Below are 26,741 nucleotides of genomic sequence, written 5' to 3'. Positions count from 1 at the left end.
CCCAAGCACAACTCATTCCTTACTGCGATAATGCCAACTGGTGTACACATTACAGTGCTACAGCAACCAATACCTTCAGCACTTTCTCCCACAGTGTCTCCATGTACCTTAACCTCTACCTCTTGGCCAGTGACAGAAGGCCTTTCCACTACTGCTGCATCCATTCTGGGCCCTTCCTTTTCATGAGGTCTAGCAGGTGAGACAGTATCTGCACCCTCTACTGACCCCTACTCAGCCGCACCAGCAAAGATGTCCTCAGTCACTGCACCAACTGGAGAGACCTCTGATATCTCCAACAGTTCTCCCGAGCGACTTCCATACCAATCAACAACTGAAAGTACCCTCACCGGGAATTGGGAGATCCTGTGCCAAACGGTTAATAAACATTGGGCCCACCAATTCCACTCTTGGGCAAGATTTTCCAGCACTGCCTGTGCCACCTGGCTCCGCCCATTGGTACAACGCAGCACTGGTCTGACAGTGATGGAGTCACCCAAGTGTACAGTGAGTGTGTTTTTGCCAACTCCAGCATTTCAACTAAAGTTTCCGTTATTTCTAAACATTCCATGTCTCAATTTGTGACCTTTCCCTCCTCCGAGACATGAAGGGGCTCATCTACTGTAGTCTGAGAGGTTGAGACCTTGGAAGGGATCTCCACCTCCTTGGAGGTACTCGCCTTCACTTCCTTCCTGGAGCACTATCAGCCACATGTCTCCTCCTCCCCTCCAACAATGAGCCTCTGCAGGTCAACAATAGTCACATTCTATTACTTAGTTGCTGGGCTGTGGACAATCCATCTTCCATGCCTGTGCCCAGAACCGTTCCTTCAGACTGGAGGGCATCAACCTTTGCAATGGCTGGTGTACTCTTGAGCACCAGCCATTCTGTGATCCCTCCATTGGGCGTAGCAGGTACAGTGGTGTGAAAAAGTGTTTGCCCCCTTCCTCATTTCCTGTTCCTTTGCATGTTTGTCACACTTAAGTGTTTCGGAACATCAAACCAATTTAAACAATAGTCAAGGACAACACAAGTAAACACAAAATGCAATTTGTAAATGAAGGTGTTTATTATTAAAGGTGAAAAAAAATCCAAACCATCATGGCCCTGTGTGAAAAAGTGATTGCCCCCCTTGTTAAAACATACTATAACTGGTTGTCCACACCTGAGTTCAATTTCTCTAGCCACACCCAGGCCTGATTATTGCCACACCTGTTCACAATCAAGGCATCACTTAAATAGGAGCTGCTTGACACAGTAAGGTCCACCAGAAGATCCTTAAAAGCTACACATCATGCCGAGACCTAAAGAAATTCAGGAACAATTGAGAAAGAAAGTAATTGAGATCTATCAGTCTGGAAAGGGTTATAAAGCCATTTCCAAAGCTTTGGGAATCCAGCGAACCACAGTGAGAGCCATTATCCACAAATGGCGAAGACATGGAACAGTGGTGAACCTTCCCAGGAGTGGCCGGCCGCCCAAAATTACCCCAAGAGCGCAGCGACGACTCATCCAAGAGGTCACAAAAGACCCCACAACAACGTCCAAGGAACTGCAGGCCTCACTTGCCTCAGTTAAGGTCAGCGTTCATGCCTCCACCATCAGGAAAAGACTGGGCAAAAATGGCCTGCATGGCAGAGTTCCAAGGAGAAAACCACTGCTGAGCAAAAAGAACATCAAAGCTCGTCTCAATTTCTCCACAACACATCTTGATGATCCCCAAGACTTTTGGGACAACATTCTGTGGACCGATGAGACAAAAGTGGAACTCTTTGGAAGGTGTGTGTCCAAGTATATCTGGCGTAGAAGGAACACTGCATTTCATAAAAAGAACATTATACCAACAGTAAAATATGGTGGTGGTAGTGTGATGGTCTGGGGCTGTTTTGCTGCTTCAGGACCTGGAAGACTTGCCGTGATAAAAGGAACTATGAATTCTACTGTCTACCAAGAGATCCTGAAGGAGAATGTTCGACCATCTGTTCGTGTACTCAAGCTGAAACGAACTTGGGTTCTGCAGCAGGACAATGATCCTAAACACACCAGCAAGTCCACCAGCGAATGGCTGAAGAAAAACAAAATGAAGACTTTGGAGTGGCCTAGCCAAAGTCCCGACCTGAATCCTATTGAGATGTTGTGGTATGACCTTAAAAAGGCCGTTCATGCTCGAAAACCCTCTAATGTAACTGAATTAGGACAATTCTGCAAAGATGAGTGGGCCAAAATTCCTCCAGGACGCTGTAAAAGCCTCATTGCACGTTATCGCAAACGCTTGGTTGCAGTTGTTGCTGCTAAGGGTGGCCCAACCAGTTATTAGGTTTAGGGGGCAATCACTTTTTCACACAGGGCCATGATGGTTTGGATTTTTTTTCACCTTTAATAATAAACACCTTCATTTACAAATTGCATTTTGTGTTTACTTGTGTTGTCCTTGACTATTGTTTAAATTGGTTTGATGTTCCGAAACACTTAAGTGTGACAAACATGCAAAGGAACAGGAAATGAGGAAGGGGGCAAACACTTTTTCACACCACTGTATTGTCCACATCATTGCCTCGCAATTCCTTGTCACCTGGCCTAGTGCCGCAAGTACTTCCTTGCACCAATCATCCCAGTCCCTTGTGGTTCCATCAGCAATGGTCCACAGCACTTCATCAGCTGCTCTAGAAGGCTCCACAGGAACCTGGGAATCACTAGCCAAAACAGTACACGTGTCACTTCTATCTACCTCACATTGTGACAATATTTTTATACTCACATCAACCTGAGAGATTGCATCCTCAACCAAGGCAAGGTGCAATACCCCATTTTGACCACCTTGCTCTAGTGGCGCTACAAGCACCTCCAGCTTTTGCAAGCTGAATTAACCCCTTGCCAACTGGGTTACACTTAGGGTTGTGGGGCTGTGCCCACACACTCTCACTGTGTGAATTAGTCCCCCCTTGTTCCACCAGCGTAGCACCAGAGTCATCCTGGACAGCCTCTGACTCCAACACATGGAGGCCCAATGAGACTTCCATGGACAATCCTGTGCCTCTGCCTGACATGGGAGATCTCCTACTCTCATCAATGGTAGTGAACACATTACCAACCTCACTCTCAGATATGACATTACAAGAAATACACGTTTCAATGTCATTACAATCATCACCTTTACCAATAGTATCACTTTTGTCAGTACGATCATTAGCATTCTAATTGCATGTAGACACAGCTGCTGTTTTTTGTGGGTTTTGAGTCCCCATAACCTCTGAGCAACTCTTCACAGTGCCCGCGCTCTGTAAAGGGGCACTCTTGCCTATTTGGGCAGCTCCATAGCTGACCTGGGAAACGCTCTGCTCCATCACTTCAAGCTCCTTGGAAGTTTCCCTGGGCAACCCTGCAGCAGCTGTCACTAGGGAACATCGTACCAGCAGTGTTTTGGTCACCCCCAGCTCAATTTTCCCAGCCATCTGCTGGATCATAGCAGGCACATGCAGAGTCCCCATGTCCTTTTCAGTCTTTAGCCCTGCGTCTAGTTGGGCTTTACACTGTGCCTCCCCACTGCTCTGGGTATCACACTGCAGCAAGTCTATGTCTATTTGTACTGCAGATCTCCCCACTGGACATACTGCCACTTAACTGGGTTCAGCATCTAAACTGAAACAGTCTTACCAGTTCCTGCAGCTGGTGTCATTGCCTTCACTTGAGTGCGCCGTCTCACAGGTGTGGTGTCTCCACAGGCTGACTCCCCCATGTGGCCATGGAGCAACACTGCAGCCTTTCTGGACCCACTGACGCCCCCTGTAGGTAACACAAGATCCCTGTTGCTAGGGGTAACTGCAGACTTGTACTCCAAATCTGGTTGGCTATACCTCATGCAGGATTCAGGCTGATGTGCTCTCCTTTCTGGACTGACCACTTTCCCTAAGCGGTCATGACAAAAAAAAAAACTCACGTTTCTCTGAATTTCCAAAAATTTCTTCCGGTGACACTTCTCCCATCCTGGAGCATTGCTGGTGGCCCATGATACGATGGAACTCTCCTCTAAATAGGATTTCCTCTTTAAACTTGCGGTAGTCATCCTGTTCCCCGTCCATCAAATTGTAAACCGACCGGAACTCTATCCGTAATAAGGTTTGCAGCAGTTTTTGGCCACCAGTCCCTAGGCCATTTTCTCTTTACAGCAACTTTTTCAAATCTTACAAGGAAGTCCCCAACCTGCTCTGTAGGCAGCATGGGTTGCATATAGTCAGAGGCCAAGATCTGAGCCCCTTGCACTGCACCCCACTCTTTGCGATTCCGCATGAACCATTCATTCACTGTCTCACACATCACTGGCCCCTTTTGACTGGCCCTCCAAGTTGGAGACATCTTCTCAGGCCACGCTGAGCTCACTTCCACTTTAACGTGAACTTCTTGTGTTTTGACTGCCTCATCCTTGCAGTCACATGCACAGTTCACAGCAGAAAAAATAAATTCTCGCAGGCGCACTACCTGCACACAATGCAACACAGTCCGTCAATTGAACTCCTGCACAATGCAGTTTGCCTGGCTGCCACACACAGCTAGCAGCAGTTCCTGAAATTACTCACTACTGGTGCAAAGACCCGGATTTCACCATCTGTAAGCCCGCATTCGAACACCACTTGTAACATTGGGGGTTGTTTTAGCTTAAGGGTAGAGCTTACCAGTCCACGCCAGATATGCCATTTTAAGGGCTTGTAGGGCCCACTTTTATTAAAGAAAGAAAATGTCCGATAACAGAAGAGTTGCCCACACAGGGGATCCAGCTTTCCACAACAACAATGCAAGTAAAACCAAAAATACCAAGCCACCTGGCTCTCTTTAGCAGCACTGCTGCTCAGACTTATGCTTCAGCCCTCTCTGCTCTATAACAGAGTTCCTGGACACCCCGTACCTCAGCACTCTTTTCCAGCTTCCTTTTTCAGCCCACAAGCTTGGACCCTCTGTCTGCTCTGACAGACCAACCTGTGCAGACATGCACACTTCTCCCTTGCTTGCCTGGACTGCTCAGGAGGGTGGAGCCCAGAACCATGGTCAGGTGTCTAGAAATAGTCCAGCACACACCTGACCAGTCAGTATGCTGGTGGATCTCAAAACCTGGACCCAGGACTGAGGATTTCATCCCACCCAGATCGCTACCAAATCCCCAGGCTCCAGATCCCAAAACTGATTTTAGTAAACAATGAGGAAACTGAAAAGCCAGTTTCCTCCCAAATAAGAAAATAAACTGGAGCCCCTCAACCTGCCTGGTTGAGAATCCTCCGTCCAAACACTGGTGGGGTACCTCACTACCACACCTGTAAAAAGCCTAGGCTTATGACATGCACAGCTCTCTCTCTCACTCTCGTGAGATTTTGCCTGGAAGGGAGGGGGAGTGAGTCATAAGAGGGCCAATAAGAGCTGCAGGGCTGGAGGAATGCCTCTGTGTGTCTGTGTAAATCCAGGAAGTGAACAGGCAGCAGCTTCAGCTGCCCACAGTTGAAATGGATGCAGCTACACTCAGTGGAGGCATATTTGGCAAGTACAGAATCACAGTATATATAAAATAATATAAAGTGATTGGAGGGAAGCTTCAGAATGGCAAAGATGTTTTTTATTACAAATTATGAGAGCAGACTGCAGTTCTTCTTTAACTCCTTCAGTTCCACGCTATAGCCAAATGACGGCTACAGCGCAGACCTGCTTTGCCAGGAGGCCATCAATAGACATCCTCCCCTTTGCACGTTCCCAGTACGTGCCCTGCAGGTGCCCCTTGCGCATGCTGAGATCACCAAGTTAATGAGACTCGGGTGATCACAGTTTGGAGTAAGGGGTCGATCCCGGCCCCGTACCAAGTGATCAGCTGTCAGCCAATGACAGCTGATTATGCGATGTAAACAGAAGATCGGTAATCTTTTTTCTTTTTCTCTGCACGCTGACAGAGTGAGGAGAAAAAAAAAAGATCACTGGCTTCAGTGCAAGGGACGTTGGTCCCGAAGAGGAAGAGGCGAAGCCGCTTCATCTGTGCCCACCAATACCACCTTCCAGTGACACCTGCCAGTGCCCACATATTGCCATAAATCAGTGCATAAGTGTCAGCAGCTAGTGTCACAAATCAGGGCATAAGTGCGAGGAGTTAGTGCCACCTATCAATGCCCACGAGTGCCACCTATCAATGCCCACCAGTTCTGCCAATCAATGCCTCATCAGTGCCACCTAGCAGTGCTGCCTATCAGTGTCACCTACCAGTGCCCATCACTGCCACCCATCACTGCCACCTATCAGTGCCACTTATTAGTGTCCTTCAGTGCCGCCCATCAGTGCCACGCATTAGTGCCCACCGATACCACCTCATCAGTGCCCACCAGTGCCACCTCATCAGTGCCCACCAGTGCAGCCTGTTAGTGCCCATCAGTGCCCATCAATGCAGCCTCATCGGCGTACATCAATGAAGGAGAAAAATTACCTGTTTGCAAAATGTATTAACAAAATATAAAACGGTTTTGTATTTATTTTTTTAAATGTTGGTCTTTTTAAAAATTTTTAACAAAAAATAAAAAATCCAGAGGTGATTAAATACTACCAAAAGAAAGCTCTATTTGTGGGGAAAAAAATGATAAAAATTTCATTTGGGTACAGTGTTGTATGACTGCGCAGTTGTCATTGAAAGAGTGTCAGCGCTCAAAGCTGAAAATTGGTCTGGGCAGGAGGGGGGTTCAAGTGCCCAGTGTAAGCAAGTGGTTAACTAACAAAAGTGTTTCGCCACCCTAAACGTTTTATATATAAAAAAAATTGTCATCATTTTATTTGTTGCCTTTAGTAAAACAAAAGGAGCGAATAAAGCAAAAAATAAAAAATAAAAAATGTAACCCTGAATTGTTTGCACATTTATCTTCATGGTCCATGTTATTGTAGGTATGGCAGGGGGCTTGTCCTTTGCCTCTATGCTTTGTGCTATAATCATAATGTGTCCTTGTTTCTCATCTCACCAAGTTGGGAGGTATGGGTTGGGTCTCATTTACAACAGGCTTGAAAAAAAAACAGCTAAAAAAATAAATTTCAACCTTACAGAATTTTTTTTTTTTTTTTTTTTTTTTTTTTTTTACACAAAGAAAGGTACACAGCAAGCAGCAATAGTGTGAGCGAAGCAATGGTTGGCCTGGTGCAGGGAGGGGCTTTGATCACACTGTGCAGACAGACAGTCCAGCATCATGTGATCACACAGCCAGGCTATATATACTGAGGCTGAGAGCAAGGCTCTTATAATCTCTGCAGTAGCATTCATTCTCTTTCATCATGGTTGAAAAATTTGTGGGAACCTGGAGGCTGGTAGACAGCAAGTTCTTTGATGACTATTTGAAAGCGCTTGGTGAGTATAACCTGGATGCAAAATATCTGTGACTGCATAAATACTGCATGCTGGAGACATGCATTTTTAAACAGAATGACAGATCACTTTATAGAAAAGGTGATGAGCAGAAAAAAAAAATCTGCTCTATTATAGGGGGGAATTTATTTTTTATTTTTTTATTGAAGCAAAATTTAGTTTTATAGTTATATAAACATTCTTTTTGTATATAACATTAGAAATAAAGATTCAGCTATGCATTATATCTTAAATCTATTGATGATTGTGGGTGCATTTCTTTGGGATGTGCTATATTCCCCCTAAAATTATTATTTTTTTAGCATGAATTTCTGTAAAGAGAGGACAGCATTCTGTAATGCATGGGGAGAGCAGTGGGAATGAAGGGTGGATGGAGATTTGCTGGTGCTGTAGATTTGCAGACAGAGGCCAAGTGTGCATACTAGATTGAAATCAGATCCAAGGGACAGGATGGGGTGAGATGGTAAAGCTGGGACTGCCAATAAATGTGGCCTAGGGGTGGTTGGAGAATAAAGGTGCTATATAAAGAAAAAGCATTGTACTGATGTAAAAGATTACAAAGGAGCATAATCGTTTCCTTTTAATCGGAAGATAATCCTGCATCACTTTGCATTATGATGGGCTGTAAAGAATGTATTGCAGGGATGGAGCTTCATACATCTACTCGGGGCAAAAAAAAAAAGGTTAATAAGGATTAATGGTTATTGGCTGTAAAATCCCAATATTTTGCAACATTTTATTTAAAATGTGCTGAACAGCTAATTGGATAAAATTATATAGCGTCTATAATTTTGCTAAATGTAATTAAAATTATTGTATATTGTATAATCTACTACAGGCATACCCCACTTTTAATTTAACACAATGGGGTTTATTTACTAAAGCTGGAAAGTGAAAAATCAGGCTCACTTCTGCATAGAAACCAATGAGCTTCTAACCCCAGATTGTTCAATTAAGCTTTGGTAATAAAACCTGGAAGCTCATTGGTTTCTATGCAGAAGTTAGCCTGATTTTTCACTTTCCAGCTTTAGTAAATAAGCCCCATTGTGTACTTAAAAGTGGGGTATGCCTGTAATAGAATTTGCAAAATGTTTGCTTTATTTTTGCGTGTGTATGTATGTATGCACATGCAATCCAAACATTTTGCAAATTCTATTAGTAGATTATACAATTTTAAATACATTTAGCAAAATTATAAAATCTATATCATTTTAGCCAATTGGCTGTTCAGCACATTTTTTTAATAAAATGTTGCAAAATATTGGGATTTATTATGCAGACAATAAACATTAATCCTTATTAAACTTTTATTTTTTTTTATTTTTTCTACTAGTTTTAAATACTCTTGTCAATATCTTCAGTTGGGTGACACAACTCCCTAGCAAAGTACTCAGGTTTATTTCCTAATGCTGGAGAGTGAAAAATCAGGCTCCCTTCTGCATAGAAACCAATCAGCTTCTAACCTCAGCTTGCTCAAATAAGCTTTGGCAATAAAACCTTAGCTGATTCATTTCTATGCAGAAGTGAACCTGATCTCCCACTCTCCAGCTTTAGTAAATAACCCCCTCTGTGTTGTGTTCTACACATTAGGAATGTATAAGCACACTCCAGATATCCAACTATGCACAGGACAAGTAGTAGTCTCTTTACAATCTCCTGTACAAGCCTGGATGTTTTAAGTGACCACAAATCAACGTAAATGGTGATACAGCACCGATCCGCAACTACAAAAATGATCGATACAGTGCAACAAGTGAACCCTGATGGGTTTACTTCCTCTGTCTCCCTGCAAATGTAAAGCATAATGGGCTACTATGCATCGAATTGTAGCCCATTATGTGCCACTTACCTGACACAGGAGCCAGCGATGTCCCCAGTAATAGTGCACCTGCGCGCCTCTATCTATGGCGCCTGCGCCGTAGACAGCTGTGACAGTCTTTTAGTAAATATCTCCTAAACCGTTTAGGAGACATTTCTTGGACCTACAGGTAAGCCTCAGGCTGGATTCACACCTATGCATTTTTAGTGCTTTTTTGCATTTTGCAGATTTGCACTACAGAACATGTTCCATAGGAAACCATGCTAAATGGACTATAGCACAAATCTGCAAAATGCAAAAAGCACTAAAAGTGCATAGGTGTGAATCAGGCCTTAATCTAGGCTTACCTGTAGGTCAAAGTGGTTTGTAAGGGTTTACAACCACTTTAATGAATAAGGTTCAGTTTGCAAATTTTTTTTAGTATACAATTTTTATATCTTACAGTCCCTTCCTGACTACATACATCCAATGGCTGCACAGCATTTTAGTGAGAGTTCGCTGATGTGACAATGGAACCATTTCTGTGCAATGTACGATTTAAAAAAAAACAAAAAAAACTTTATGTATAAAATCACACATGAAACCTGTAGGAGCTGATAATGAGGTACTGGAAGTAAGATTTTCAAAAGCCAGTTTACTGCTACATTCCATTGAATAATCTACAATTTTACATTAATTGGTCCTTTTGCACAGATGGGCAAACCAAATCTGGATTTTTGTAGGCATATATAGTTCTATAGAAGCGCACTGGCTAGCCTTTGTATCATGATGTTGTATCGTATTCTTTGTTTTCAGCCAACTAGAGTTTAACATGTAAATGGGCCCTAGATAAGGATGACGATAATTTGTCCCCATCCCCCTTCAACACACTCGAATACCCTGCACAACATAGAAACGTATTGTTCAAGCATATGGGACTAGCAGCAATTGTACGAGGGAGGGTCAAATTAAATTTTTTTTTGATTAAAAACAGGCCCAGGTCGATTTTATAGCATTACCAGACAGCCTGGCTTGGTAAAAGACTAGCAGCTGCCTCACCACAACCTTTGATGGACAGCAGGTCACCCTTGTGCCCAGAGAGAATGGCGTTTATTGAATGCAAATGGACTCTGCACCCCACAAGTGCAGTTGCACTTGTGTTCCCCAGAGCTTAGTGAACATGTTAAAGCTCTGCTGATTTCTATCCAATTATGTGTAAGAATACATGCCTTCTCCTTATTTTCCTTGCACTTGAGTATCCTTTACAAATTGAAGCTTTACCACATTGCATTTGCTATGGAAAATAAGTGCAACTGCGCTTTCAAAGGGCACAGTATTTGCCTTTAGTAAATCAACCCCATTGTGAGGTTCCCTGTCAGTTAAGCCAAAAGGTTTTCAGGATGGCCAACGATGAGAACAAATCCAAAAGGTGACGTTTATAGCTGCTTTAGGTGAGGTTTCTCACATCAAATGGTGACTGGAGATAATCCCAGGTAAAAGTTATGGGAAATATGATCAGTTTAGGGCCTTGCACATGGGTGTCGGAGCCCGTGCAACACACCCTGCAATTTATTACTCATGCCGGGAAAGCCCAGGTGCTGTGTACAGCCCCTTATGGATATGAATGGCTGAGTTTGGCTGTATTCATGTATACACTGACGTAAACCAGTATAGAATGTGACCTTGTACTATACTCATTTATGATGGCACTGGTGTAAAGTACAGCCATTCATGTCTGTGGGAGACTATGCAGAACCTAGGGTAATTTGGGCAGGAGAATTATGCTGGAATTTATGTTGCACAGACACCTGTGTGCAAGAGGCCTAAAATAACATTTACTGTTTTTTTTTTTCTCTGGAAGAGAAACCTTTGCCTTTCCACTTTAACCTTCCATTGACAGGCATAAGTAAAAGGTGGCCAAGCTGTATATACTTAATGGAGTACTCAAAACAGTTTGCCTAATCAACCAGGAATCCTGCCAGGGTATGCAAACCCCTTCCATTGGCTCATTCAGAATATATAGTGACAGCCATTTAATTACAATCCCGACCCACTTATATTTGCCTTCCCCATGCTTACTTGCCACTTAGTTCCGCTGCAGTGCTAAACCAGTAGAACTTACAGAAGGATGGACTCGCCCTCTTACCAAGGAGTAGGCCCAACAGCTGGCCACTCGGTCCCAGGCACTGCATCATGTGGAGGTCACATGCTCCCCATACCAGGAAATTCTGGGTATTTTGCAGGTGATTATGTGGGTTGGAGGGTGAGCTTGGAAAACAAGACAAAAAGTCAAATATCAATTCTATGAAAGGCCCACAACTGCACTGGTGGGGCTGCCATTTTCAGAAACTACTAAACCAGATTAGAAAATCTGCCCACAATTAGTTTCCCCACCCCCAGAGTCAAACGTCTGTTTTAAGGAGATGGGCGGTCTAGGCCTCCCAGACATCCATTGCCATTACCGAGCCATTGCGATTCGACACATATTTAACTGGCGCCACCACTCTGGCACCAAAATGTGGGTTCCCCTGGAGAAAAGCTTAGCTGGTCGCAACCTGTCATATGCCCCTTGGCTTCCCCCAGGAATACAGAGGGCTCTCACAGACAATTTCCCCACTGACCACCCATGCCCTCTGGGTTTGGGACTGCACCAACGCTTTGTATGCCCTGGTACCCCCAGGCTCTCCGCTGGCACCACTGTGGGGGTTCAGGTGGTTACCCCCTGGGGAGCAGGCAGCCTTTTTCTTGTCCTGGGTCACTGACAGTAACTATAGCTGTGGCAAATTCTTAGATAATGGTAAGCTGATACCCCTAGACACCTTGAGGGATAGATATGGAAGATTGCCAATGGACTGGTGGAGACACAAACAGCTTCATCACTTCATTGCAAACCAAGGTGCCGCTATAAGAGGACTAGACACTCTTACCTCGCTAGAAAAATTGTTTATAGGAGAGGAGCCCACTCCCCACCTGATTTTCAAACTATATCAGCTTCTGGGGCCTGTCTCTGTCAGCAGACCGGCTTTTATACGAGAATGAGTATATTTTTGTTCCTGCACTTTTCCTTTAGTTGAGTTCTGCCAATTAAAAAAAAAAAAGAAAGTAGTCAGCAGCTACAAATACTGCAGCTGCTGACTTAAAATATGGACACTTACCTGTCCAGGTCACCCACGATGTTGGCACCTGAAGCTGATCTGTCCCCCGGCTCTCGGGTAGAGGCACCGCCATTTTTGGTAAGGGAATCGGGAAGTGAAGCGGCTTCACAGCCTGGCTACCTACTGTGCATGCGCAAGTCACAATGATTCCACTGGTCCCTGCTGTCTTCTGAGACCTGTGCGTCTCCCAAAAAGACAGAGTGTGTGTGGGGGGGGGGGAATGGAGGAGGATATAGCATAGCATCCATTTTATAGGGTGTCAAGGAGTGATCTTGTTGGGAGACCATCAGAACCTGGAGAAAGGCCTTGGGTGGGCTAAAGCCACCAGCATTGACAATCCCTTGTGATGAGGGAACAATAGGCGCTGGTAAGCGAGCCCTTCAGCTGTTGGTGGAGGCACTGATATTTAAGATGGTGGAGATTGACATCAGGATTTATTTTCACATCATTTGTGGACTGTGCTAATCTAATCTTTACATTTGTATACACACACACGATTGAGTAGCATGACCTTTATCTTACTTTTCCTTGCAGGCGAAAGGAATGCTTTTTCTGCAATGGCCCCATGAACCAACCATTTTACTCACCTTACTAGCACCCCCACACGTCCCAATTTTCACAAACAGCATTAAAAACCCTGGTAAGCAGTACCATCGCTCCCCTCCCCCAATCATGTGACAATGCCTAGGCATAGCAGTTGGATGCTATGCCGGGGACTTGCTTTGCCCTCTGAGGAGCAAGGAGCAAGAGTGCTGATAATGTAATTATAGAGCAAGGCGGAGGCCCTTTTCACAGACGCCTCATTTGTTATGCATTTGCAAGTTGACAGTGTCTCTTTATCCTTGAAACAAATGCAATTTGTTGAAGGGAACGTCACTGACCAGGACCTTTCTAGCTCAAATTACATGCACTGTGGAACCTAAAAAAAAAAAAATCTGCAAGATTTATATAATTGATTTTCTCACAGCAGCTGCTTTCGAAAATAACAGTTGCTTGCATTGTATGGACAGATTGTGCCATTGTGTACATGTGAAATGCAAGCATGGAAAATAGGGCCCAACATGCGTGCAGAACTGACACTAGAACTTCAGATTTGACATGCAATCAGAATGCTTACTGAAAATCCACAATGTTTGTCACTTAAAATAAAAACAGCTACCACATTTGAAAATCAATCATTTCTGGCACATTGTGTAGGAGTATACATTAGAGATGCACACGCCATTGTGAGTTTTTGGGTTTTGAAACAGCATAGGCGTGCACAGCTAATTGCTGTGCTGAGAGCTTCCTGGTCGTTTACAAACAAGCATAGTAAACACAGTATACTATGCTTCAGTTATGAATGGACACAGTAAGTGAGTGTTCACTGTTAATTTAGAAAAGGAAGGGGCCAGTAAATTACATATTTATTAGCGCCCCCCCCCCCCCCCCACACTCGACATACTGAAATATCATTAGCCGGGGGGAAGCCAGCAGCACCGTATAGAGCGATTAGGGTGTGCCCAGGCACACACCTATGTGAAATTACCGGTCTATCAATTTTAACAGAAAACAATGTTTAAAGTGGTTGTAAACCGCTTACAACCACATTAACCTATAGTTAAGCCTAGATTAAGGCTTACCTGTAGGTGCAAGAAATATCTCCAAAACTTAAAAGATATTTGCAAGAATAGTGGCACCAGTGTCTATGCGCCGTAGACATCAGGCGCACTGAGCTCGCCCTAACGGCGATCATGCCGTTAGTGGCGACACCAGCGTGGGAGTCACAGTGACAGAGCCGCGATACCCGGAAGTAACTCCGGGTATCATGGCTGCGATGGAGGTGGTGACCGAGGACCGCTGCGGGGGCTTTGATCTCAGGCAAGTAATTCATAATGAGCTGGTGTGCTATGCATACCAGCTCATTAGGCCTTTGCCTTGCAGGGTATCTTTTCTTAAAGAGGGATTCCGCCCAAAAAAAAATATTAAAAGCCAGCAGCTATAAATACTACAGCTGCTGACTTTTAATAAATGGACACTCACCTGTCCCGGGTTCCAGCGATGCCGGCAGACGAGGCCGATCGACCGCTCGTGCCTCGGCTGCTGCCGCCGCCATTCTAGGTGAGGGAATCAGGAAGTGAAGCGAATCGGCTTCACTTCCCGGTTCCCTACTGCGCATGCGCGAGCCGCGCAATAGGAAATCTCCGCGCTGTCACTGGGACCCGTGTGTGTCCCAGCAGACAGCGCGGCAGGGCAGGAAATGGCATAGACTCAATTGTGACACCGGAGGGGGGGGGGGGGTTCCGATCAGCGGAGGTTCCACTTTAGGGTGGAATCCCGCTTTAAGAGGCTTTACTTCCTCTTTAAAGCAGATGTGTTGGTCAGTGGAGAATGTGTGTGTGGGGGTGCAGGTCATTCTTGGTGTATTTGGGCACATCATCCAACGCTATGAACTATTGGTGACTTTACTTCATAGGAAGAACATTGTTCATTGTGGAACCATATCGATGTCTAGCAATGATAATCTTGTGCTTTTAAATAGGTCTGAGGTTCAGGTGGTCTTCTATGGTTTGGAGGCGCACACATTTAAAAAAACAAAAAAACACAGTGGGTTGCGGTGAAGGGACAAACTGTTGATTATCAAGTCATAAGGGTTAGCAAACATACCAAGCACAACTCACCAAGTAAAACTTTAAAGGTGTGCCCTGTAATGTGTATACAACACAGGCTGCTATGTAGGTTTTTCAAATGAAGGTCAACTAAAGCATGAAGTCACAGCAATCTATAATAGCAGCTTGCTGAAGCAAGGGAATCTAGACTCCCCATCAGGGTTTACTTCCTCTTTATGGCCCCTTTCACACTAACGTCCCGTTCAGGCCCGCCTGTCAGTTTTTCAGGCGGACCTGAACGGGTGCTCCATAGAGCTCTATGGAGCGTCGGATGTCAGCGGTGACATGTCCGCTGACATCCGACCCGCTCCGATCCGAAAAAGTGTGACGGAGGAAAAAGCTATTTTTCCATCCGTCTGCTGATCGGATCGGATGACGACGGGCACTGCGGTCCGTCGTCATCCGATCTCCCATAGGGGAGAGCGGCGCTGTGACAGGTCCGTCCCTGCACAGTGTGCGGAGACAGACCTGTCATCTCCCTGCTCAGCGGGGATCGGCGGAGTGATCCCCGCTGAGCAAACGGACATCCACGGGGCGGATCAGAACTGATCCGCCCCGTGTGAAAGGACCCTAAGGCTGCATTCACACCTGAGCATACTGTTTTCAGGCAGAAAGTCATGCAACTTTGCCACAATTTTGTACAGGTAAAATGGTCACCAATGTAAATGCCTGTAATCTGCCTAAAAATAAGCTCCAGAACTTGTTTGAGCTTCAGGTGTTTTGAAGTGGAGATGTGAACCAACTCCATAAAGTGTGGGTTTTTTTTTTTTATAACCTGCCCTGTTTTAAATATACAGATTCAGAAAAAACAGAGCTTTGCTTTAATTACATGCCATTACCCTGAAGATTTTTTTTTTTATAGAAGCCAACTGTCACCAATTTTGGTCCTCAGTCCCTGAGATGCTGTTCTCAGGATTTTATTATAACCCTGTAGCGCCTCTATTTAGAATTCCTAAAACCATAGTTTGGTTTTAGGGCTAATTATACTAAATTGTGGTTTCAGTACCAGTCTAGCTGGATTGCACTGGGTTCTGCTTGGCCAGTGACCACAGGTGTTGCTGTCACCACTGGCAAGTGTGAGAACGCAGTCTAGCTGGGCGTATTGAGTGCCATTCATTCTCGGAAGCAGCCAGTGGAAATGTTGTCTTGCTGTGCATTCTGGGAGAGGGTACTTAAGGTACTGAGATCAAGTGCTTCTGGGTTCCGGTCCAGAAGAGCTTTCTGTCTGTTTGGTCCTGGTCCTCCTGACCAGCCCCCATGCGGCTCCATCCAATTTCAAGTCTCGGGGCTGGCTAGCCCGAGGCAAAGTAACTGGGAGGAGGATTCAAGGTGGTCCGGTGCCGTCTCATCTGTGGAGAGGCCCAGCAACTGGAGAAGCAACCAAGGGAGAACTCTTCGGGAGAAGGCCACGCAAAAGGTTGGCTTCTCTGAAGGAGTCTGGAGGCTCAGTTGAAGGCCGCTAAGTGAATCTACACTCGTACAGTATCGCCAGACCAGATGCAAGATATTGGTACCGTATGATAGCTCTCTACATTTATCTACGTCCCTCAGCTACATTCAAGTCTGTGGCAGAGACTTTTATTCACAAGTGTTCTACATCCAAGTCTGTGGCAGAGACTTTGCTTTGCTTAAGCACTCTATCGGCTGCTAGGCCTAGTGAGAGGTCTATCCAGTAGCTGTGAGAATCCAGTTGTGAACGGTAATTCTCTGGATTTCTATAGTGAGACTTCCCATCTATTGCAGTTCCAAAAGTACCTGAACTTTCTACCTAACCCTGTACCCTTCTTTGAGAGACTGTTTTGTCTACTTGTTTTTGTCAAATATCCCAAAAGTGGATCCAGTGTCAGTTTCTGCAATTTTTTGGGCTATTTACCTCAGGACACCCCTAGACGCACACGAGGTCAAGAAGGTAACAGTAAGCCCAATGAAACCAGCCGCTCCTTCAGGGGTCAGTGCTACAACCCTTATTTGCGTGCTGTCTGAACCCAGATGTTGACTGGGCAAATGAACAGCAGGCAAGGATTCCCTGCCCCAAAGTTGATGCATGCAAAGGAGCAGGCATGATCATGACATCTTTGACCTAAAATAGGTATATGGCAATATGAGATAAATGTTGAACTTGCATGACCATGTGGCCATATTATGTTGCAAGCATCCATGCCCCTTTTTTGTATATGTGCAGCTGTAGGGTGGGGAATCTCCTACCCGCAGCTCACTAGTCCAGCAATGACAGCCAACATTAGGGTTAGGCTGGGACTGAACTGAAACTCATCCCTGTTACTAAGCATGTGCAGGAACCCAAAGATTTGGTGGTTACCTCCATTTAAGGGCAATGCCATCTGAAGGGTGAGCATGAAAAGTATGGGCAGGTTGATGGTGTCCCAGGGACTAGGCCTTATAGGTTGACCAGTATGGCAATGGGATATTTTTTTTTTTTTCGTGTCCTAGAGAGTTAAAGTGCAGACTTGGGTTTGCCTGTGTTCAGCCCCAAGGGACAATTGTGATATTTAATGTGTTCAGATCAGTAGCTATCTATGGGTATGGGGGAAGGGTGAGCATGTGTTCTACAGAACAAGCTGTCTAGGCTTCATATAGTGAATGAGTTGCTTGATTCTTTGCCACAGCACAGTTGCTTCAACCGAAAACTCCTTGGCACTTTATATAGTTGTATAAACAAGAACAATATTTCCATTACAGCTTCCATGTAGTACGCATCAGCCTTTTGGCTTCCAAGGGTAGGTGCATGTGCTTTATTGCATAGGAGGTTTTTTTAAAATCGGCCACAACATTATGGGAGTAAATTGCATGCAATATTTCTGTACCTTCATTTGACCTATATCTATGCCAAGAACACAGGGTTCTTGCCAAAGGAATCACATGCTCTATCTAAATGACCACAACATTATTTTAACTGAGCTTCTGACTGACCTTCTTGTCAAGGTTGTGGGAGAAAGGGCTGAAGGTTGAGCATTCCACAGGTGTGGTTAATCCTTGTGTTGCATGGCAAACATCTTTACACATTTCAAATACAGTAAAGGCAGGAAGTAGTATTTAGAAGTCATCTGCTAAAATAACAAAATACTACAATCATACACATGGTGAACAAAAACTGATTTGAGAAATTGTGTCCAGCAACAGGCTTTCAATGACATGGAACTAATATGGTCATGTGGCCATATTAGGTCAACTTTTTTTTTTTTGTTCCCCCCCACAAGCATCCCTGCACCTTTTTGTAAATCGGCTGTGTTCAAACACAGGTTCATCCCTTAACATTGTGAATCTATTGCAAAGTTTCTTGCATGCAGATTCTGCCAGTAATGGAATTTCCTGATACCGTGTGACAATAAGATCTCATACAAATGGACAGTGAATGGGGGGGGGGGGGGGGGGGGCATGAATAATAGTTCCTAATAGTGTTGGCCATGAATAATAGTTACTTGGTGTTGCCATGCTCTACTAGAATTTGTAACCCAGGCCCATACTTTAAAATCTTAGTGTAATGTTTGTACCTGTTGTGAGGGGGTTAGCTCGGTAGCGGGTGTGTGTGACCCCCTGGATGGGTTCACAACACAAAGTCAGGCACAGCAGACAGCGGTATAGGTGCAAAAAAACAAAAGATCCGGTTTATTTAGGCTACATGCAGTGATACATATAACAGCAAAACAAAATAAAACAAGAAAATAAATCCTGGTCAGCTTGACCTCTAACTACACACGTAGACTCCCTGTCTAACAACTGGGTGCAGCCTTGTGCTGCCCCAGTCCCTGTCTCTATTGTAGGGGTTTGCCACACAGGCGTTAACTCACCGCACAGAACAGATCTCAGACTCCCCAGTCTATACACACAAAACTGGTTCCAGGATGGAGCATCTCCCTATGCATGCTGGGGTTTTTTGTAGAGGTCTTAATGAGCCCACTTACTACAGCTGGGCTCATTAACTCTTCCCCTCTAGTTGTACAAGTCTGCATAAAGCCTGAATCTAGGGCACACATATTTCCCATCCTGAATACAACCAGGTGATTTTACCTGCGTGCTGCCACACTGTATTTTGAGGCATCCTGTTGTAGAGTCACCAAAACCGAATAACTATCTAAACCAGGGGTTGACAAATTTGCTTGGAATGTAGGAGCCAGCTAAAAAAGTTAGGAGCCAGGTCCGTGACGGCGATCTGGACCTGTCCCTGGCCTGACATGGAGACGAGTGAGGGGAAGATAGCCCCCAGCCCCCCACCTGTCTCCAAGTCATTGCCCATAGCTCTTAGGCCGCGTACACACGGGCGGACTGTTCGCCCAACCTTGTCCGCTGAACAGTGTTTGGGCGGACAGTCCGCTCGTGTGTGGGCTTTCAGCGGACAGTTTCAGCGGACAGTTGGACGGACAAAGTCTTTCGGAAATTCCGAAAAACTGTCCGCTGAAACTGTGTTTGAGCGAACAGTCCGCCCGTGTGTGGGCCTGTCCGCTGTACTTTCGAAATGAGCGGACTGTTCCCGCTCGGAAAGTCCGCCCATTTCGAGCGCGTGTCCAGGTAGGCGGGGCCCGCGAAGGATACTTTGCGGGCTCCGCCGCCTGGAATGGGCTTAAAGGGGAACCCCAACGCCGAAAAAAATCGGCGTGGGGGTTCCCCCAAAGTCCACACCAGATCCTTGTCCGAGCACGCTACCCGGCCGGCCAGGAAAGGGGGGCGAGCGAGCGCGCCCCCCCTCCTGAGCCGTACCAGGCCGCGTGCCCTCAACATGGGGGGGTGCCTTGGGGAAGGGGGGGGCCGCGCGGCCCCCCCACCCCAAAGCACCTTGTCCCCATGTTGATGAGGACAAGGGCCTCTTCCCGACAACCCTGGCCGTTGGTTGTCGGGGTCTGCGGGCGGGGGGCTTATCGGAATCCGGGAGCCCCCTTTAAGAAGGGGGCCCCCGGATACCGGCCCCCCACCCTATGTGAATGAGTATGGGGTACAATGTACCCCTACCCATTCACCTGTGAAATAAAGTACAAAAAAAAACACAACACAGGGAAAAAATATTTTATTGCACAGCTCCGGGGGTCTTCCGTCTTCGGGGGTCTTCTCGCCGGACTCCTCCGCTATCTGTGTGTAGCTCTTTTACTAGCGGAGGAGTCCGGCTTTCTTCCTCCCCGCCGCCGGCCTCTTCTCCCGACTTCGGGGGTCTTGTCCCCCTCTTCGGTTCTTCTGCCGGGCCACCGCGCCTTCTTGTAGCTCTTTTACAGGCGGTGGCCCGGTCTTCTGTCGCCGCTGCCTTCCGTTCTTCTGTCGCCGCCTTCGGTTCTTCTGCCGGGCCACCGCGCCTTCTTGTAGCTCTTTTACAGGCGGTGGCCCGGTCTTCTGTCGCCGCTGTCGTCGCCGCCGCCTTCCGTTCTTGTTCTTCTTCTTGTTCTTCTTCTTCTTCTCCTGGAGATGTTGACTCGACGAGCTCTCCGGCCGGAATGCCAGGGCCGCGCTGTGCGGTCACTTATATAGTGACAATGGGGCGGTGTCACATGGTATATGTCACATGGGTTGGTCACATGGTGACCCCGCCCCCTTACGATGTCATAGTCCCCATGTGACATCAACCCATGTGACCAACCCATGTGACATATACCATGTGACACCGCCCCATTGTCACTATATAAGTGACCACACAGCGCGGCCCTGGCATTCCGGCCGGAGAGCTCGTCGAGTCAACATCTCCAGGAGAAGAAGAAGAAGAACAAGAAGAACAAGAACGGAAGGCGGCGGCGGCGGCGACGACAGCGGCGACAGAAGACCGGGCCACCGCCTGTAAAAGAGCTACAAGAAGGCGCGGTGGCCCGGCAGAAGAACCGAAGGCGGCGACAGAAGAACGGAAGGTAGCGGCGACAGAAGACCGGGCCACCGCCTGTAAAAGAGCTACAAGAAGGCGCGGTGGCCCGGCAGAAGAACCGAAGAGGGGGACAAGACCCCCGAAGTCGGGAGAAGAGGCCGGCGGCGGGGAGGAAGAAAGCCGGACTCCTCCGCTAGTAAAAGAGCTACACACAGATAGCGGAGGAGTCCGGCGAGAAGACCCCCGAAGACGGAAGACCCCCGGAGCTGTGCAATAAAATATTTTTTCCCTGTGTTGTGTTTTTTTTTGTACTTTATTTCACAGGTGAATGGGTAGGGGTACATTGTACCCCATACTCATTCACATAGGGTGGGGGGCCGGTATCCGGGGGCCCCCTTCTTAAAGGGGGCTCCCGGATTCCGATAAGCCCCCCGCCCGCAGACCCCGACAACCAACGGCCAGGGTTGTCGGGAAGAGGCCCTTGTCCTCATCAACATGGGGACAAGGTGCTTTGGGGTGGGGGGGCCGCGCGGCCCCCCCCTTCCCCAAGGCACCCCCCCATGTTGAGGGCACGCGGCCTGGTACGGCTCAGGAGGGGGGGCGCGCTCGCTCGCCCCCCTTTCCTGGCCGGCCGGGTAGCGTGCTCGGACAAGGGTCTGGTGTGGACTTTGGGGGAACCCCCACGCCGATTTTTTTCGGCGTTGGGGTTCCCCTTTAAGCCCATTCCAGGCGGCGGAGCCCGCGACGTCTCCTTCGCGGGCCCCGCCTACCTGTACACGCGCTCGAAATGGGCGGATTTGCCTCCTCCTTACGTGGGCGAGTCCGTTCATTTCAAAAGTTGAGCGAACTGTTTGCCCAACCTTGTTCGTCAAACAGTCCGCTCGTGTGTGGGCAAGTCCGCTCATGCAAATTTTGAGCGGACTGTTTGCCGAAACTGTTTGACGAACAAGGTTGGGCAAACAGTCCGCGCGTGTGTACGCGGCCTTAGAGGGACATTTTTAAATTGCATTTTAGTGTAAATATGAGATGTGAGGTCTCTCTGACCCCAGATCTCATATATAAAAGAGGACCTGTCATGCTTTTTTCTATTACAAGGGATTTTTACATTCCTTGTAATAGGAATAAAAGTGACACACATTTTTTTTTTTTTTAAAAGAACAGTGAAAAAAATTAAAATAAAAGTTAAAATAAGAAAAAAAATGTTTTAAATGCGCCCTGTCTCGCCAAGCTTGCGTGCAGAAGCGAATGCATATATGAAAGCAGTGTTCAAACCACACATGTGAGGTATCGCTGCGATCGGTAGAGTAAGAGCAATAATTCTAGCCCCAGACCTCCTCTGTATCTCAAAACGTGTAACCTATAGAATTTTTTAAACGTCGCCTATGGAGATTTTAAAGGCTAAAAGTTTGTCGCCATTCCATGAGCGGGCGCAATTTTGAAGCGTGACATGTTGGGTATCGATTTACTCGGCGTAACATTATCTTTCACAATATAAAAAAAAAAAATTAGGCTAACTTTACTGTTGTCTTTTTTTTTATTAAATAAAAAAATTTTCCCCAAAAAAAGTGCGCTTGTAAGTCCGCTGTGCAAATACGGTGTGACAGACAGTATTGCAACGACCACCATCTTACTCTCTAGGGTGTTAGAATAAATAATAAAAAAATATATATATATATATATATATATATATATATATATATATATATATATATATATATATAATATAATCTATATATATATATTTTTTTTTTGTTTTGTTTAGGGGTTCTAAGTAGGGATGAGCCGAACACCCCCCCGTTCGGTTCGCACCAGAACTTGCGAACGACCCCCGCGTTCGGTACGAACGTTAGAACCCCATTGAAGTCTATGGGACTCGAACGTTCGAATTGGAAAGTGCTAATTTTAACGGCTAATATGCAAGATAGTGTCCTAAAAAGGGTTTGGCGACCTGCCTCAGGGGACATGGGTCACTGCAAAAAAAAGTTTTAAAAACTACCGTTTTGGTGGGAGTACTGATTTTAATGACGATTAAAGTGAAAAAAAAAAAGTGAAATATTCCTTTAAATATGGTGCCTGGTGGGTGTCTGTAGTATGCCTGTGAAGTGCCACGTGTTTCCCGTGTTTAGAACAGTCCCTGCACAAAATGACATTAAGCGGAAATAACACCATTTAAAACTGCTTGCGGTTTTAATGTTATATCTGGTTCCTGCAATATGGTTGAAAATCATTCAGAAAAATGGCATGGGTAGCCCTCCCTGCCCATTACCAGCCTATTTGGGTCTTGTACGCATATTAAGGGGAACCCTGTACCCATATTAAAAAAAGGAAATGCGTGTGGCCCCCAGGCCCTATATACTCAGAACAGCAGTATACAGGCGGTGCAAACAAGACTGGGACTGTGTAGGTTTGTTGTGTTAAGTTGAATCTGTTTGTAATTTTCAACTGGTACATTTTTAAAGTGTAGCTCCAGTCAAAAAAAAATATTTTTAAGCTTTTTGGAAAACATAGGGAAGGGTTATCACCCCTGTATAATTTGTTTTGTCGTCCATCTTTTTTCATCTCACTTGCTGTTGTCTCCTTCCGTTTGCAAGTAGGAGATGTTTGTAAGTTGGATGTTTGAAAGTAGGGGCCTGCCCTATATGCTCTGCAGAAATGGCGGAACAAGGTGTTGGTTTTGCAACAACATTGTAAGCCCTCAAAGTGACTCTTGGTGGGCGCTGGAGCGCCCTGCTGTGAACGATTATATCAAGAATTGTAATTACATGCCATTGTTGAACAGTGGTAGAAAAATTGACCTTTGGTGGTTGTGGTGCTGGTGCCACAACACTATAAGTCCTCACAGTTACTCTGGGTGGGCACAGGAAGGGGCCCTCCTGTGAAATATTATATCAAGAATTGTAATTACATGTCCCTGTTAAACAGGGGCAGAAAAATTTGGCCTTAGGCACTGGTGCCATCACACTGCAACCTCTGCCATACACTCTAGTTTTTTTGCAGGAATTAGCCCTGCTGCAAAGCATTGCATCAAAAATTTTACTTAAACGCCCCTGTTAAACAGGGGCAGAAAAATTGGGCCTTAGGCACTGGTGCCATCACACTGCAACCTCTGCCATACACTCTAGTTTTATTGCAGGAATTAGCCCTGCTGCAAAGCATTGCATCAAAAATTGTACTTAAACGCCCCTGTTAAACGGGCAGAAAAATTGGGCCTTAGGCACTGGTGCCATCACACTGCAACCTCTGCCATACACTCTAGTTTTATTGCAGGAATTAGCCCTGCTGCAAAGCATTGCATCAAAAATTGTACTTAAACGCCCCTGTTAAACAGGGGCAGAAAAATTGGGCCTTAGGCACTGGTGCCATCACACTGCAACCTCTGCCATACACTCTAGTTTTATTGCAGGAATTAGCCCTGCTGCAAAGCATTGCATCAAAAATTGTACTTAAACGCCCCTGTTAAACAGGGGCAGAAAAATTGGGCCTTAGGCACTGGTGCCATCACACTGCAACCTCTGCCATACACTCTAGTTTTTTTGCAGGAATTAGCCCTGCTGCAAAGCATTGCATCAAAAATTGTACTTAAACGCCCCTGTTAAACAGGGGCAGAAAAATTGGGCTGCTGGCATCACCCAGAACCAAAAATGTTCTTCCAACATATCAGCGGAGGAGGAAGAGGATAGACAATCAACATAACAGGACAGTCACTCAGCATCAGCATAGGCAGTCTTGAAGGGATGTGGTATTTCAAAAAAAATTATTCGGTTACATCAGCTTCAGGTGCTTGGTAGCTGTGGGTGATCCAAGACTGATTCATCTTGATGAAGGTCAGTCGATCAACTGATTCGGTGGACAGGCGCACCCTGTGATCGGTAACGAAGCCACCAGCAGCACTGAAGGTGCGTTCCGAAAGAACGCTGGATGCAGGACAGGCCAGTAGCTCAATTGCATACTGTGCAAGCTCTGGCCAGTGATCCATCCTCAAGACCCAGTAAGCCAGAGGATTTTCAGTGGGAAAGGTGTCCAAGTCTGACCTTGCCCCTAGGTATTCCTGCACCATGTAAATTAGACGCTGGCGATGGGTGCTGGAACCAATCATACCTTGGGGCTGCGGACTAAAAAATTGTCTGAAAGCATCAGTCAGACGGCCACCTTCTCCACCGCTCCTTCTGGCTGATGCCTCAGCAACACGTTGTCCAGGACCAGGAGTTTGTGACCTCCCAGTCTCTGGGAACGCGTTGCACAGAGCTTTCTGCAAGGCCTCCCGGAGATGTCTCATCCTCTGCTCCCTCTGCGATGGCAAGATAAGGTCGGCAACCTTACCCTTGTACCGTGGATCAAGGAGAGTGGCCAGCCAGTAATGGTCCCTCTCCTTGATCCGAAGAATACGAGGATCCTTCCGCAGGCTTTGCAGGATCAGGGAGGCCATGCAGCGTAGGTTAGCTGAGGCATTCGGTCCGGAGTCCTCTGGGTCACTAAGGACAACATGATCCGCAGCTACCTCCTCCCAGCCACGTACAAGTCCACGTGTTTCTTGGGACTGTAAATCATCCCTATAAGACTGCTGCTGCTGATGCTGAGTGCCAGCCTCCACCTCCATGCTGACACAATCATCCTCCTCCTCCTCTTCCTCCTCCTCACCCTCTTCCTGTGTGATGGGTGGCACAGCAGGAACACTGTCTAGATAAAGGGGGCCTTGAGAGGCAAGGAAGTCCTCCTCTTCCTGCCTCTGTTCTGCCTCAAGTGCCCTGTCCATTATTCCACGCAGCGTATGCTCCAAGAGGTGGACAAGAGGTATAGTGTCACTGATGCATGCACTGTCACTGCTCACCATCCTTGTGGCCTCCTCAAACGGTGACAGGACAGTGCATGCATCCCTGATCATGCCCCACTGGCGTGGTGAGAAAAAACCAAGCTCTCCTGACCCTGTCCTGGTGCCGTAGTCGCACAGGTACTCATTGATGGCCCTCTGCTGCGTGTGCAGCCGCTGCAGCATGGCCAATGTTGAGTTCCATCTGGTGGGCATGTCACATATAAGGCGGTTCTTGGGCAGGTTCAACTCCTTTTGGAGCTCAGCCAGCCGAGCACAGGCATTAAATGATCGGCGGAAATGCACACAGACTCTCCTGGCCTGTTTCAGGACATCCTGTAAGCCGGGGTACCTGCCCAAGAACCGCTGCACCACCAGGTTAAGGATGTGAGCTACACAGGGCACATGGGTCAGTTGTCCCTGTCGGAGGGCGGAGAGGAGGTTGGTGCCATTGTCGCAAACCACCATTCCTGGCTTAAGCTGGCGTGGCGTCAACCACCTCTCGGCCTGCCCCTGCAGAGCTGACAAAACATCCGCCCCAGTGTGGCTCCTGTCCCCCAAACAAACCAGCGCAAGCACGGCATGGCATCGTTTTGCCTGCGTACTTGCGTAGCCCCTGCAACGCCTACGGAGCACCGCTGGTTCTGAGGACAGAGCACTGGAAGAGGCCATGGAGGAAGAAGAAGAGGAGGGGGTGGAGGAGAGAGGTGTGTCACAACCAATAGTAGCATTTTGGAGGCGTGGTGGCGGAACAACCTCCAATACTACTGCACCTTGTCCTGCATCCTTCCCAGCAGCCAGAAGAGTGACCCAATGGGCCGTGAAAGACAGGTAACGTCCCTGTCCATGCCTGCTGGACCATGAGTCAGCGGTAATATGCACCTTACCGCTGACCGCCCTGTCCAGCGAGGCAAGGACATTGCCTTCCACATGCCGGTAGAGAGCCGGAATTGCCTTCCGTGAGAAAAAGTGGCGTTTGGGGACCTGCCACTGAGGAACCGCACATTGTACAAACTCACGGAAGGGGGCCGAGTCTACCAACTGAAAAGGCAGCAGTTGAAGTGCTAGCAATTTAGCCAAGCTAGCATTCAACCGCTGGGCATGTGGATGGCTGGGAGTAAATTTCTTCCGTCGGTCCAGCAGCTGGGGCAGGGACATTTGTCTGCTATA

At 46.7% G+C, this 26,741-nt stretch overlaps 1 protein-coding gene across 1 annotated transcript in view; it reads left to right on the top strand.

Moving 5' to 3' along the window:
* Nucleotides 1-7,195: 7,195 nt before the first annotated feature.
* LOC143982334 (fatty acid-binding protein, heart-like) overlaps nt 7,196-26,741 on the top strand; it is a 41,690-nt gene continuing 22,144 nt past the window's right edge. The window contains exon 1 of the mRNA XM_077480964.1: nt 7,196-7,351. Within this exon, the coding sequence (XP_077337090.1) occupies nt 7,279-7,351 (73 nt within the window). The 5' untranslated portion in view covers nt 7,196-7,278. The remainder of the gene's footprint in view (nt 7,352-26,741) is intronic.

Source organism: Lithobates pipiens, unplaced genomic scaffold (assembly GCF_037356315.1).
Source record: "Lithobates pipiens isolate NorthernLeopardFrog02 unplaced genomic scaffold, aLitPip1_a1.2 Scaffold_16, whole genome shotgun sequence".
NCBI lineage: Eukaryota > Metazoa > Chordata > Amphibia > Anura > Ranidae > Lithobates > Lithobates pipiens.
Note: the sequence above shows the minus strand (reverse complement) of the source record. Positions and strands in the feature narration are given on the sequence as shown.